Source organism: Ixodes scapularis, unplaced genomic scaffold (assembly GCF_016920785.2).
Source record: "Ixodes scapularis isolate PalLabHiFi unplaced genomic scaffold, ASM1692078v2 PGA_scaffold7__128_contigs__length_106722199, whole genome shotgun sequence".
Classification (NCBI taxonomy): Eukaryota; Metazoa; Arthropoda; class Arachnida; order Ixodida; family Ixodidae; genus Ixodes; species Ixodes scapularis.
The window spans coordinates 57,221,175-57,237,439 of NW_024609882.1; the positions used below are offsets into that span (position 1 = coordinate 57,221,175).

Below are 16,265 nucleotides of genomic sequence, written 5' to 3' on the forward strand. Positions count from 1 at the left end.
GACGCGGCCAGAGACAGAAGCGGGAACCGCTCTTATTATGGCAACGGACAGCGACCTCGCCGAAGTCAACGCGGTGCTGGACAAACACCCCGAAAGCGACGAATCGGAGACGGCGCTTGACGACTCCATGCCAGTGGTGAAGGGAATGGACATAGACGATCCATCGGTCACCCCCTTGGCGTCGCAGGAGGCGCGGCGAAGCTCGACCCCGTGCCAGACCCAAATTCCAGTTCGGACGCCAGTGGTAGAACCAAGCAGCGGATCGGAAGGTGCAGATCACGATCTGCACGACTCGACGGCCGGCGTCAAGGGCCTGGATTTGGACGTGGCCATCACGAAGTCGCTGGACAGTATTGCGGTGCCGGTCTCGAACAAGCAGAGTGACGTGGTGGGGATTCCGATCGGGCGAAGGCACAGGAGGAGCGCGATGCAGTCGCGGACGCTGTCGGTGGTGTCGCTCTTGTCGAAGAGCGGCAAGGAGCGCCTCAGGCTGAACAGGAATCAGAAACTGACTCTCTTCTGCCTGTGTCTGGTGAACTTCACGAGCTACCTCAGCTACTCTGTGATTGCGCCATTTTACCCACAAGAGGCAAGTTCCGATTTTGCTCCGCTCACTTCTATGCTCGGTTTCACCTTACGATGGGCTGTTGTGGGTGCTACAAGCCACCGAAGCCAATCCAATGTCATTTGAGTGTCAGATGACCTTCGGGACCGGCGTGGCAGCTTGCAAGGTGCATAGTCACTCTATAGGTTCATAGCGCCAGACTGGCTGAGATGGCTCGTAGCGTCCTCTGCATTTGATCGTAAAGTAAAACGGAGCGTACCAATGAATTGAATGGGACGACTCATTATCAACCTGTGCATCAACCTGCTTATTGATGGAAAGCTTCTAATTTAGATAGCCCATCTCTCTCTATAGGCTTGTATGATAGCCCATCTCTCTATATAGGCTTGTATTGTGCGACCTCTCGCATCAAAATTTTTTTAGGTTTGGTGAAACCTGGGAAAGCTAAGAAAAGTGACAAACTACCATTTTAAAAATTATGTTCTTGAAAGTATTATGGTGGACCATGTGTCTACCAAAGCTTCAGCAGATTATCTAGATCCTATTAACCCTATTGAAATGCAGCGGCCTATTTGGAGCTTCCTAAGCATCACTTTTGTGCCCATAAGAATTGTCCTTAGCTCCCTAAGTTTGGACAAAGAAGTTTTGTGTTCTCCCCTCTCACCCAGCCCAATAACTTGAGGAAGGGGAAAAGCGACAAATACTGTCAAACTGCTTTTTGAACAGGGCTAACAAGCAGCTAGAGACTGACATTTTTTTGTAGGTACTTGTAATACATAACTGTTGGTTTTCCCTTTTGGAAAAAACCCAAGAGTGTCAGTTTGTCCTCTTTTTTTGTGTCCCTCAGTCTTGAATTTTTTTATTTATTTTTTGTTGAACAAGTTTTAGTTTCTTTGCATTTAAGCCTTGTTTCAGTTATTGCTTTTGCATAATTCAGCAGGCACATAAATTAATCATTCCCTATCAAAATAGCTTAAAGTTGACTGAAACACAGACACAGTAAGTAATTACTTCAGCTACACTACATCCCTTTTTTCACGACCCCCTAACTTGACCACTTTCACAGTTTGTGAAATAAACAGCGGGGCAAGAGTTTTTCTCCACAGCCGTGAACTTCCCAAAACTCGACTTCTTGCCATAGATCAATTTGTCGTGCCAGATTTCCAAAACAAAAAAGGAGGCTGTGAGGCTAAAGGATTTTATGGCTGTCACTTTTGGAATGTTGCAGGATTAATCTTTCGGTCTTACAATTTGTTTGCATCCAGTCCTTTCGAACCTCTTTGGTGCAAGTTGGTGCTGCCAAATTGAGCTAGAAACGTTGATGCAGAAAGAAGCTCCACCACAAAGCTAAAGGCCTATTCCCACGTAAACCGCAGCACTACCTAAGTGCTATTTGTCAGTGCTGCAAATAGGGCTGACGTTGCTAATGCGGCATTGACCTTGCGCTATGCTAGTGATACAGCACTACACCACTGCTAAGTTACATTCAAATCAGCACTGTTCCTCAATGCTGTTCCTTGCATTTATTTAGTGCTGCTACGTATATGTAAACTGGCCTTAATGGCATCCTCTACTTTCAGGCAGCTAGAAAAGGAATGCGTGAAGCTGTGTCCGGTTTTGTGTTCAGCGTCTACGCCCTCACGATGATGATCTTTTCGCCAATCTTTGGAAAGCTGGTGAGTTATGCTGCTACTCACATCTTGGTAAATGCAGATGCTCTTAAATATCCAGCACAGGGGATCTAGACTCGTCCAACACACGGTTGGAGCCAAAAGTTTGCATTGTCCACCGATTAGACCTTAGCGACAAAATAGCGACGTCATCGTTGCGAGAGCTCATTTGGCGTGCTCCATAAACTTTGGCCCAGTTGGGTATTTGACGGTTCCAGGGCCCCAGATGTGCAGATGAGTCAGATGTGTAGTGAATCACATACCACTTGAACACACACCAGTTGAACAAACTATTCAGAGTAACAATCTTCTGTAAATTTCGCAGTTAAACCCTGCTGTGCTTAATGCATTCGTTGAGTGAACACTTACTTAAAACAAACTTTCTCTCTAAGTCCCTCAAAGTGTGTTTGAGTGGTATTTCACGTAAAACAAATTTCAAGAATTAGAAATATTTTTTTTAAAAATCGTTAATCAACATTTTTTTTTCTCATTTCTTGTGTGCTTGGAATTTGTTCGAGCATATTGTTGATCCATCTACTATTACAAGTCATCTTCGTCTTTTGTGGTCTCTGAAGGGGTGCCAAGTCAAGATATGCAGATGAACGATCTGAACTAATCAAAAGGGAATGCAGTTTAGAAAGCCGCCAAAAGAGAATGTTTGGCACAGCCTGTACCATTGTATACGCTGAAGCACTCATAAACATGCACGAGTTGTTAGATTACGTGATCGTAAAGAATTGCAACTCAGTAAACCAATTTATAGACTTCACCGATTTCACAATAAGACAAGCCACCTTGTAGCTGACATACTCTGGAGTATGTGCACCTCTTTCTTATTTTTGTAGTGTGAGCTACACTGGCCGAGGTTGAGCAGTTTCGCGTGGCTCGCATAATGAGCCGTGCTCCGTGCTGCGCAAGCGTGAGGAGCAATGACGTCACACGTCGCACAGCTGGCGCGCTAAAGCCGCCGCCGCCGCCGGCTCCACCGCCACCGCGCGCGCCTCGCCGATCTGCGCATTCTAGAGGAGTGGCGTCATAGGCACGGCAGGTGCACTGGTGCCGCCGCGTGCCCAGCTGTGCACCTCCGTTGCGCAGTAGCCAAGTCTGACGCTGCATTGGAGCCGCTTGATAGCGCCGTATATCGTATAACGCTACGTATATCCTGGCATAGCCGAGCTAAGCCACCACAATTTTTTTATCAATGCTTGTTATAAGTAGGGTTCCGTGTTTTCGGAGTTTATTATTCATAAAATTTAAAGCGTGTTTTTTTCTGGGTTTTTTATTTTTATTTTTTTCTTAATTTGGCGTTTATTAGAGTTTATTGAAACAGATTCCTGATTCTCCGAAATTCGGAGTTTAATTTTTCTGAGTGCACAGTTTTTCTAAAGTCTATATAAAAACAAATACCGTAATAACCTGTGTCATCGCTCATCCCCGAGTCATCACCCACCCCATTTTTCTGGGCTAATATCGATTTCCAAAAGAACACAGAGCGATCACCCGCCCCTTTAAATAACCCAACAAAATGAAAAAAGCAAAGACACTTCACTTTGCTTACGCATTTCCTCCCAGATTTCTGCGGCCCCAAAGTCAGGGTATGTGCGTGTGAAACGAAAACAATGGAGATAACAAAATAAAACTTTCTACTGCTTGCAAAAAAATTTTATAAAAAAGAAAGTTGGAAAGGTAACACGAGCAGTAACCCGTTCAGGAATTGCAAGGTCAGCGAACGACCCATACTTTAAGGTGGAACAGCAGAGTGTAAGGTCAGATTCCGTCTGATTCAGATTTTTTTGTAGGTGTATGGTAATATTTAGGGTCAGAGTCCGTCTCTGCAGTAAGATCACCGCGCGAATCCGCTCTTTCTCCTGGAACGTCACAACCGTAGTTGGTAAGACTCTGCAATATTTGAGACAAAGCCGACGGGTAAATAAAGATTTCCTGAAACGCCGCACACAGACTTTACTAAAGCGCCCATTTCAAGTTCGCGTGTTCATGTTGCCGTCCATGCAATGCAGCAACGCCGCCTCAACCTGCACTGATAGCACGCTTCGCACGGATGCACGCATGTATGCGCCAAACAAGAAAGTTGCACAATAGGCTGCTTCTTGTGATTGCCAAGGAACACTCTGGGACCCTTACAAACGGTCTTTTATTAATAAGATGGAAAGTATTCATAGCAGATCTCCTAGGTTTGTTTTTAATTCCTATAACTGGTGCCAAAGTGTGATTGCCTTAAAAGATGTGCTCAAGTGGCGGCCTCTCCAAACTTGCCGTCAGAGCCTTCGTTTAAAAACTTCTACATGCGATTCATTATGAACTCTCTGGCATTGATAAAGGAACGTATTTACTTAAACCACACTTCATTTCCCGTAGACAAGATCACTCGAGGAAAATTAGGCCTTTCTCATCCAAAACTGACATTTCTAAACACCCTTTCTTCCCGAGCACCATTCAGCGCTAGAATGAATTACCAGCATCGCTCTTCGTCGCTTTTTTCACCCGCTCGCTCCTTGCACCTGGTTGGTTCTTCAATTTTCTTGTTGTCTTTTTTTTTTTTATAACAAATGGAGAGAACATAGCGGTAATAGAAACGTGCTTCCACGGAACAAACGTGTGCACTGTATGCTGACCGGCGGTGTTCATCGCATGCATGCAAGCAACAAACTTTGCGATAGTAAAGCATCCTTTCATGAGCATTTCTTGCATAAAACAATGATACTAATCCGAGTTTTGAGCTTAATGTATTTCTTGCGCAGCCGCGCCAGATATGTACAGAAAAAAAGAGGCCACTCCTCAGGACCTCTGACCCTGTGGTCTGACCAAGCTAATTTCTAAAATACCACAATTCTTTTTTTCTTTTTTTTGTTGCTGTGACATTGAATTTTGTAATTCTTCCGATAAATCTGAATTCACAAAAATTTTACCGTCGTGTATTTTTCGGATTTTATCAGATTTATCTGAGAACACAGAATCCTAGTTATAAGGCACATGTGGCAGTTTTTCGTGAATGGAAATATATTACCACCTCTTGGAAGAGGTGGGTAGCCTATGGACGTATAAAAAGCCATATTATTCCTAATCCTTACGTGTTGTTTTGCTTTGCAAACGATGCAGCACATTGTCGTTCTTACTGCCCACCATGAAATTCCAAGCGTGCGCTCATGCCCTAACAAACACCCACTCCACACTTTTGAAACATTCGAAAAATAAGTAAAGTATAAAGTACTCAGCCCCTGCTTCAAGCAAGCCCTAAATTATGCAAAGGACACATAAATCACCTATTTAATTGATTAATTAATAATTAACCAACCCTAGTGATCAGACGAGAAACTTTAGCTTGAACAACGAATTAAGTGTGTTCTTCCGCATGCATTCACTGTTTTTATGCATAGCCTAGTGTGCCAACTAGCCATCATTTTGAATTCAAGTCTGATCGGGCAGAGCCCTCCTTACCATGCTGTGCCCTTTTTGCATTCCCACTTACAGGTCTAACGAGCACTCATTCCCTCGTTGTTTTTGCAATTATCTTTAGATTGGGGTGGGTTCTTGATCAGTGTATTACGGTAGCTTGCTGCTTCATATTTTATACCCTGTGGGACATTATACAAAGAAGCCTTCAGCAATGAACCATTATGAAGCGTTCAGCCGATAGAGTACTGTCCTGGACAGCACTTCAACAGATACAGATATGAAGCGGAAAGATATCAACGCACAGGAAATTGTCTTTTGGAAGCATGCGATTTTGAGGGGTATAGATTATTCATCAATCATTGGAGTATATTTTACCATTGTCAGGCACTCAAAGAAACCTGCTTAATAGTATTTAATTTTATTGAGAGCGTGCAAGCATTTAAAAAAAATATTTGAATCACGTTTTAAATTCTGATTATCGGCACACCAGTACACGTTTCGTATCGGCCCATCTTTTGTTACCAAAGGTGTCTCAGTTACCGTGACTCAAATTGAGTCATATCTCTGCCATTATAGAGTACAGATATACCGTCTGGCATGCTTTCCGGAATGTAGGTAAGCCGTCATATTTCATGACAAGACGTATTTTCATTGCTGATTGTTTCCCTATCAAATTGTTATCTACAATATATTTATCTGGTGAGCAGAGAAGCAGTGTGTATGATAAAGAAACACGGGCCATTGACCCCATTTGCATTCTCTGCAGATTGTCTATCTGACTTGCAAAGCCGTTCTGGTCATCCTTGGCGCTTATCGTTTTTGTCACATCGATATCAGCTCGTCGGTGCATTCCTTGAGTGCACGTGAAACCTCTGTTGTGTTTGTCATTTCTTTGCAGTGTATTGAGCTCTAAGAATGACATATCCTTAGAGTACTACTTAGAAGTAGAGCACTGCACGGGCCCGGGCCAGCCCGAAAGCCCGAGCCCGGCCCGGCCCGCGGGCCGGGCTCGGGCCGGGTAGCATGTATTTTCTCGGGCCCGGGCCGGGCTCGGGCTTGAACAAAAAAGTTCCCGGGCCGCACCGGCCCGGGCCGGCCCGGGCCGTGCCTGGGCAATCTTGTGCCGTAAATCATAAATTGTTGTTGATGGCAAGAAGTTTGCTCATTAATCTTTTAGTTTCATTGAATACAAAAAAGCGAAGTGCAAATTCACTACAGCGTCGTTAGAAATAATAACTAAAAGACGTCTTGAAGCTAGAAAGCCTTCAAGCTTTTTTTGTGTGATCGAGGGTTCAGTGTTATAAATTGTAAACAAAATAAAGTCCCAGCTAGTCATATGCTTGTCAACCTGTCTGATTCATCGCTCTCAAAAATATCTCGTTCACTATTAGCAAGATTTAAAAAAAACAAACCTACTCAAGCGCTTTGGGTACCGTAAAAATAGCGTTGCGATGTAAAACCTATGGCGATGCTAATTTTAGCCTGCCCAAAGTGCTTGAGTACGTTATTCTAAGACTCCCTTATTGCACAGAGCGCGACACTATATTAGCGCGAACAAGCGATCGTCGTGTTTTTTATGTTTATCTCATAGAATCAAAACGCTGTTTTCAAAACTATTAGTGTCTTTAGAAGTGCTCATCTGGGCCACAGACCTAAGCGGTATACTTTGGTGCCTACTAACACCATTTCGAAGTAAAATTCGAAAAAAGAGCCAACGTCGTGTTCGCGGTATCAGTGTCGCGCAGTGTACATAGTCCGTTCTGCGCTTGCACTTTTTGGGAACCATCTTGAAAAAAACGTTTTAAGGGGTTAAGTAGGAATATATTAAATTTAAGCTTGCCTGAAAGGTTGTATATTTTAAGAACGCATTGACATGTAAAGCTACTTCAGAACATATTCTTAAACAGAAAAGATGCGCAGACCAGGCTTAGAACGATGTAGACTTTTTGCGAAGAGGTTGCGATGTGCAGGGCCTTATAGAAGTAGGTTGAAACGGGACGCGTTCAAACGCAAAGGGTGTTTCGGAAACTGGTTCAAATAAGAAGGGCGTTTAGAGAATGGGTCGAAACAGGACAAATTCAAACGAAAAGGGCGTTTAGGGAACTGGTCGAAACGGGACGGGTTCATATGGGAAGGGCGTTTAAAGATTAAGTTGAAACAGGACGGGTTCAAATGGGGAACTCGTTTCGGGAACGGGTCGAAACGGGACGGGTTCAAACGGGAATGGGTTGTTTCGGGCTACAGTCATCGGGCCGGGTCGGGCTGGACCTAGAAATTAAAAATTCTGTCGGGCTCGGGCCGGGCCCGGGCCGTGTCTCTTCCGGGCCGGGTCGGGCAAGAAATTGAAAATTCTGTCGGGCTCGGGCCGGGCCCGGGCTGTGCCTGTACCGGGCCGGGTCGGGCCGGGCCTAGAAATTCCGGCCCGTGCAGTGCTCTACTTAGAAGTACAAGGGGATGCTCAAATTTCTTTGTGGTAAAGAGTGCTTAAATTCGGCGCAGAATAGCTGTGCAAAATGACAAGTGTTTCCTTAACGATACTGTCAACTTGGATTCAATTTACTGAGCGGCCAGAATAGTGAAAGAAAGGAAACAGCATCATTTTCATTTTGTATCTTGAACGCCTGCCTCTGAACTACAACCGGTTATGATCCAAACAAAACACATATACTTTGGAAAGCAAACTGAATTGACTCGCATGTTATTTTCAGTGATGTAATTGCTGCACCATTTCCGTCAGACTGCACCAAAGTTCTTATCCTGCTACATCCTGGTACATTTCACCCAAATATGAGAAACTTACACCAGCATTACACTAAAAGTCAATTTTCCTTTCTCAGTGCTAAAAGTAATAGCTCAGGCCCTGCCACAGTGCTGGATCATTACGATATGTTTGTACAAATTTTCGGAACTTTGATTATGACTGACTGTAGTACAATATTCTATTTTATTTCGTATCGAATGCTAGCAGTGATCGGGAGTTCGGCCATACTTCTCATTGTTCGTGGTCCGTTCAGGCGGGTCAGTTAGCTTTATCGAGAGTACTTCTCACCGCGCACCACTGGGTTGCAGACAAGCGATGGCCGTGGTGTTGACATTGCACTTTTGCATACCTCTCTTTGCTGCGGCATAGCCACGTGGTAAAGGGAAGTACACTCCTTGAGACTGGTACATGCGTACGCATTCGGTACTGAAAAAAAAAAAAAAAAAAAAACACCCGGGGAATATTGATGTGACAACTTGCCCTGCAGCTAAATTGTTACATTAAAACTCCGACCAGTCTATATTGGCTGCAGTTTCCCGACGAGTTACGTGCCTGATTAGTCATGACTTTGTATTTTTTTTAAATTCAATATTCAAGAAAGCTTGGAGATTCAAGAAAGCATAACAAAAGGATTTTTAAACCTTGATCAGGTGTACCTGGGTGGCACTGTGGCTTTTATTTTTTTTATAACATCCCGCATTTACCTACTACCTCTATGCAGGCTTTAACCCGTTTGAGGGTGCTGTCAATAAAAATTAGCACTCGCAGATATTTGTGCTCTGTCCATTGCCATTAGCACATGTTTCCAAAGTGACTCCTGCTGTGCAGAGCTTGTTAAACAAAAAGGACAACTCTCGTCATAGCATTCCTGTTGCCGTGTCTGGTGTTTTTGAGCACACGAAACAGCTAGTAGGTGAGTGCTTGATTGAATTAAACTCTCCTGTGGAATGAATGCTAACCAAAGAAGGCATTGCTTTTAGCTAGGCAGGCTGCCACGTGAATCTTAACACAAGATTCGCGGTGAGATGGCTCATTCTATGTCAAAGGAGACGGCAATTTTCGTCATATTTTGGATATGCTTGAAAAAATAGTACCTCTGAAAGTAAGGATGGCTAAGTTTGAGGGCTGAATTACGTTTATTTTTGCTGTTGTCATGCTCCAAAGTGCGGGGAATCGGAGAAAACCTTCTGTACTTCGAAAAATAGCTGGAAAAAAGCTATTTTTACCAAAGAATTTTAAGTTAGCATGCAATCGAGCACTAATGTATTTTTTCTTACCTTGAAAGGAAAACACTTTACGCAGCCATTTTGGGTCCAGACAGGCACTCTAAACCTAAGCAAATTATTAAGACCTTGATTTTTTTTAATCAACTTGAAATTACAATTTGACTGAGAAACTTTTTTTACTTATTTTTCTGAAACTTATGCTTGACTGGTTGCATTACAATTATAAAAAATAATTCAGATAGTTTTTAAGAAAAGGATGAATAAGCCACTTTCTTAAAAAATGGCCATATAAGGGGTAAAAAAAAAAAGCCATCTGGGCAATGGTGCTCGCATCTTCAAAGTAGCCGAAAGTTTAACTGACCCCATTTGTTCAACATATAAAAAAAAAATAGAAAAGTACTTTTCGTTATTTTGGAGAAATTATTTTTTTAAATAGGAGGCAGAAGAGCCTTCAGGCGTCCGCCTCATTGGCAACGCACGTCATCGTCTGCAACGGTCGAGTGAAACACTGCACGGGGTACTTAATTTCATTAATTATATTTGTATAGCTAACGCTGAGAAACTTGAAATTATGACATGTCTTTATAGTGAATAGGGAGTTCATATTCTTTTTGTTCCTAACTTACAGATGTGTCTTTATTCATATTCTTTTTTTCAAGCATATCCAAAATATGACGAAAATTGCTGTCTCCTTTGGCATGGAATGACCCTGATTAACAAAAATTAGGTGTATATGCTCTTGCTCCAAAAGTAATTTTTGCTGCTACGAAGGTAACTCGGTTGCTCCAAAGGGTGCTTCAAAACGACCCAGGTCAATCGCATCACTGTGCTTTGCACAATAAGAGATCTGTCGACAAGATTGAAGGATGAAACGAAAACAAAACTTTTTTTTTGTTGAGCTACTAGTAGCGTTCATTTTTGTTAATGTGAACAGCTAAATTTTATTTTTACAGAACATGAATGTAAAGGAGTGGCACCCTTGTCCAATCCTTTTACTCTGTGTTTTGTCAAAAAATTCAGCTGTTCACATCAACAAAAACAATGGGTATGTGAATATTGAAATTTATGAATTGAATATGAATTTTAGAGAAAAATAGCTTTGAATATCAAATATGTTTTAAATATGTGTGTACCATTAAGAAATAACAAAAGAAAATATGCTAATACTTTCTCTGTTACCTTCAAAACCAAAAATGATGTTAATAGTAAACAAAACTGCCTGACTAGGCAGCATGTAAACAATGCAACTAATAATGCAGCTATTACACCTTGACTAGTAATCACCTGTCAACTGTACATGAAAGCAGGGAAAAATTGCAACTGATAAGGTATACAAATTGACAAAATTAAGATGGTACAAAACTGCACTTGTCTAGATAGCATGTAAAAATGCAGCCTCTAATGTTGTCACACAAAGTGGTTGTCACCTTTTCTAAAGAAAATAATTGAAAATGCCCTTGACTAACCAATAAGTCCGATATCAGCTGCTGATACAATTATTGCAAATTATCATGCAAGAAAATTAATTGTTCCACATGTTCAGTACATAAGCGCTCCCTTTTCACAGTGACAACTGCTTGTGCAACAGAAAATACTCCTGCTCCAGCAGCACTCAATATAAGGTTGCTAGAAAAGTGACTCACAATGCAGGCTTGGCAAAACCAAAATCAAAACTGCTCTTTTGTCGTGAGCTAATACATGCCTAGTTCTACTTATAACGTGAACGGCAAGGGTTTATAAAAAAACTGGCTACAATACCCGCAATTTTAAGCGACTAAACACATCTTTATGGAAGCTCTGAATGTTCAGGGCATGTCCCACGCGGGTGTTATTCGTTATTTGCTTCAATATTCTTACGTTGCCCAAATATTCAGCCATAACCAAAATTTTTTAAATATTTTAATATGCTCTTCTCAATTCGAATATGAATCAAATATCAAAAATATTCAATTCGCATTCAAAAATTTGAATACTCGCACACCCCTAACAAACACTAAAGCTGTGAGGCCAGCGATTTCCGATAGATGAGATGGAACAGAGATAAAATAAATTTTGGGAGTTTACGGGTCGGACCAACGCAGAGTGCCTGGCATGCCCCAGCGAAAAAAAAATATGTATGCCTGTACTGACTGATTTGAAGGGGCAGTGTTTATACCGCAAGTATGTTTCAGCTGACCAGTAATCGAGCTGTCACAGTAACTTTATACTTGACCTGAAGTGGACAAGGCACCCGTGTTCTTGCACCCCGGTGCCACGAACTCAAGAAGCCGCAAACGAAGATCAGAGATTGGTGTTACTCCTTGAGTGTCTAAGCAAACGGGCTGACTGATGTGTCGGTGGGGGGCTTATCATCTCTTCGTGCCTTGTCGAAGACACTTTTAGGCCGTTTGGTGGGGGCTGTTTGAGTGTCTGTTTGCTGGGAGCAAAATCAAGAAAGTAAATGGGACGTGCAACGTTCAGACAACGAGACGTCGGTCTGCCTTTGAGGTACTATGGCGGGGCTGGCTCATGATGTGGAGAAGTAATTTAGCCGATGCGATATGTTTGCTAACCTGGGATCTTTTACATGCGTCATGCGGTAGCGATAATGCAATTGCATGCGCCGCTACGACGCTCCTTCAAATTGAGAAGGGCAGCAGTGGAGATTGAACTCTGTACTAATAGTCTCGCGGTTACTGGGAGACAGGTGGGCTGGGGTTCTAATAGAATGTTTAGATGCCACCAAATCATAGATTTTCTGCGCTCCACTTTTCACCATTCCTGTGGCTTCAAATATGGCTTGCGTCTGGATTTTGTGCATTAGAGATGTCGATGTGGCGTCACTTGGTTACCTTGTGCCTCTGCGAGTTAAAGGGACAAGTCAAGGAAACGCTCAGAATAGCAGCACCCATGCAGGGTTTTCAGATAGGAACTGCACAGTGTTGGGAGTTCATTTAGAGGGCTAATCAGTTTGTTTGTTGAACTGGTTCATTCATTCATTAAGTTAATTTCCACAAAAAAAGGCTGTCCTTCGTTTTTTCGAACAAGGAATTCACAATCTTGAGCTGACACACATGTGTGCTCAGGGAAACGCTGGGTGCAATTGACTTGTGAAGAGGAATCACATTAAAGCCAAAGTAAGCCAAGCCGGAAATCGAGCCCATTCATCCAGATTCACAAGTGTTTTCTTGCTTTTTTGGTTTCTACCCTGAGTCATCTGCTCAGAAAGAGCAGGGGACTTGCACGCCATATTTCTTAATACGAGAAAAGCATGAAAGCTCACTAAAACTCGCTGACTTCAGGGATGGCTGACAGTATGCAAAAATACTTCAGAAGCTTACTGAAGACATGGCAAAAATAACAAAAACAAAAGCGGCTTGACGTACAGTAAAACCTCGTTATAACAAAGTTGAAGGAGCGGTCGTAATTATTTCGTTATAACCATTAGTTTGTTATAGCCAATGTCCATTTCTTCCCACTATTAGCAAGCAAGGGGAATTATGATTGCTTTGTTATATCCATTAGTTTGTTATATCCCGTTTTGTTATAACGAGGTTTTACTGTAATAAGAAAAAAGCTCACTGCAAAAATAAACTACTATGCTTCACCAAATGTGGAGTTTTTGCACAAATGTAGTGCTAGCATTTGGGTCCAGATGGCATAGTTTGAAGACTTGATGTTCTCCGATTAAAAATTCATAAACAATCTTCGGATATTTTAAACAAGCAAATGGGGCTTGTTCCTGGCAGCATACTCCATTTGTGCCTATGTATTCACGGGTTTTGTTGGCAATAATTTCATCGCTGAAAATTCTCGAAACTCGCTTATAGATCAATCGGATAACTGTTAGCCCTGAAATTTTGGCTTCTGGTCTGAACTGGTAGCACTACATTTGAGCCTAGACTGAGCATTTGGCAATGTGGAGTGTATCTTTTGTCGGGAGAGAAGCATGTTTCTTGTTTTTTCCGAACTCTTGGTACTATTCACATGTTCATGGACACCATTGCATTTTTCAGGTTCCCATCCTCGGAACAAGGTTCATCTTTTTCAATGGCATTTTCTTTGCAGGCGCATCCAACATTCTCTTTGGGTGAGTTAATTGGGAATGCCTGTTTGATTCTTACCCAATTGTCAATTTAACGAGTTTTGACAGCTGTAATAGCATAATAAACATGCCACTTTCTCCAGTGACAGCTGTCATACGAGATTACCTTCCAAATTTATAATTTATAATTTACTGACTCTGAACGTCGGCATATGCAACCACGTCGATCTTGAAGGTTTGAGTCTTTTATGTGGATGTAAGATAACAATAATCATATGAGCTTAATTAAGCAATGTTTTCCCAATAGCTTTGTGACTCGAATTACGTTGCCTTTTTCTCATTGGCAGCAACTCATTAGACATCTCAAGGCAAGCGTTTTTGAAATCCAAGAGTAATTAATGGGACCGTGGCATGCTAATTAACGTGCAGATTACTCTTTATATGAAATCTCATTTAATCACATAATATACACGACAAGTTACATGATTTGAGGGGCTTCAGTATTTGTAAAAATGAATCTTTATAATTTTTCTAGTTTCCATTTCATGACTAATGAGTTATGACAGAATTGTTGGATGGTTTCAGGGTAACTGATTCCCGTTGCTTCTTCTCTTTTTGAGAGCTGATCATTGTTTGCCTTTGTACATCTATTGTATCAGTTTTTAGCAAGAAGGTAGCAAGACTAAATAGTACACTGGAATGTGATGTCACATTTACTTTCAAGCATGGCTAGTTCAAGAGTTAGGAGGACCCAAGGGGTCCACATTTCAATTAAGTTTATTCGTGGAACTAACACTTTGTTAACAAAAAAGATGTAGGAAATATAGAAACACTTTCGAACGAGCCAGTAGTTAGTTACCTTATACTCCTGCGAAATTTTGATGGTCACGTATTTGCCTCAAAATTGGTTGAACGGTTTAATGGACACATCTGAACTAACAATCCAAACTACCAGTCACAAGAATATTTCTTTTCACAAAGTTATTGAAGTTTTAAAATTTGGTTTGAGAGGCCGAGAGGCGCCACTGGCAACACTGAAAACGGAACGTCGAATGTACTATAATGGAGACAGTACAGCGTTTTCCCAATGGGTTACGAAAAGTTTGATGTGATACGAATGCTATTTAAACTCCCGTCAACAAAACAAAGGTACATGCGCAAAACACAGTGTTTTTTAGACTGCCTGCTTGACTTGCAAGTTACTATACAACATGTGACGTCTCGCCACTGGGAAGCGGGGTAACATTTGAATGTTTGTTTTGGCATCACCTTCATGTGCCGTTTTCTCTATAGCTATTTCGAATTTACAAATAATTTGCACCCTGGATAGAGTAAAGCCTGGGTATTCTAAAAATGTGTTTAGCTTGGGCAGCTCAAAAACCGTCGGTTGTTTTTTTTTTTTTTGCTAAATTTCCGGAATTTCGGGAAAATTACTTTTTGACTTTGGATGTCTTGCACAAACAAAAACCAAAATGGACTTGACCGCAGTTGTCATTGCTGTATGCTCAAAGGGCATGAGGTTTGGAGAGACATTTCTGAAAAGTGGGTAGTAGGTAGAGCCCCTTAGGGCTTCCAAAGTGCCGAATCTCCCAGTCTCTTTCTCAAAACCGCGTGGCAGCACGAAAGTCGACGGCAATCCTGTCTAACCAAACTGGAGCGGGAAAACCTGGAGGACCTGCTTGTGATCGGGCAAAGGGCCCGGCGTTTGTGATGTGCAAATCCCTAATAAAAACGCAGTGCACTTATCGCAGAGGACCTGCATGTGATTGGGCAAAGGGCCCGGAGTTTGTGATGTGCAGATCCCTAATAAAAACGCAGTGCCCTTATAGCAATCAAGCTGGTTGCGATTCATAGGGGATTCTCAGTCCCCATTCGTCGGCATCTTATATAGATTGTTTCTTGCCTTTTTCTTTCTCCCGGCACTAACATGGCAGTCATGAACCAGAAAAAAAAACTCGGTTGATTTGGCTCTTTCGGGTAGTGAACAATGCAGTAATACTCTGGGAACATTTAGTAGCTCTACATACATTGTTTCTCCTTAAAGGGAAACTGAAGTGATTCATGTATTTGAGGAAAAAACTTAAATCGTCTTCATTTGGCCTCCGGGATCACGAATATCGAGATTATTTTTCAGTTTGGTGCACAGAGGCCGCAGAAAATCATTTTTAAAATACCGCCGAAGACCCTCCTTCCTGGAGCGTAACGTCACATTAGGAGTTTCCTGAATCTCTGCTTTCACGCATCTCCAGCGCCCATCAAGGCTATGGACACACACTCCCGCTTTTTTCGAAAAGCTTAAAAAAAGATGTCGCGACTGGTGTCAGTGTGGGGGAATATACCTGGCAAGCTTGCAATTGCACGTGCTGCCCACACAAGCGACTCGCGGTTAGTGGCAGAAAGATCTGGGTGTGAGGTAATTATTGGTCGGATGTTTTTCGTGTTTCCTTGCGCTTAGTTACATCTTTGGGGAAAACAAACGTGATATATAGCTTCATGAGATAAAAATATGCCAGAATTCACCTCTAATTCATTTATTTTTCAAGAACCTCTACATACTTTTTTAAGTCGGAGCACAGCCCGTGTTACGAACCGACAGGACCAATTG

The 16,265-nt window shown here is 42.1% G+C and overlaps 1 protein-coding gene across 1 annotated transcript in view; it reads left to right on the top strand.

The window, feature by feature from the left end:
• The first annotated feature begins 235 nt into the window (after positions 1 to 235).
• The window catches only part of LOC8042742 (MFS-type transporter SLC18B1), a 61,702-nt gene continuing 45,672 nt past the window's right edge, over positions 236 to 16,265 (top strand). Inside the window, exons 1-3 of the mRNA XM_040212406.3 lie at positions 236 to 593; positions 2,150 to 2,241; positions 13,632 to 13,705. Of these exons, the coding sequence (XP_040068340.1) occupies positions 428 to 593; positions 2,150 to 2,241; positions 13,632 to 13,705 (332 nt within the window). The 5' untranslated portion in view covers positions 236 to 427. The remainder of the gene's footprint in view (positions 594 to 2,149; positions 2,242 to 13,631; positions 13,706 to 16,265) is intronic.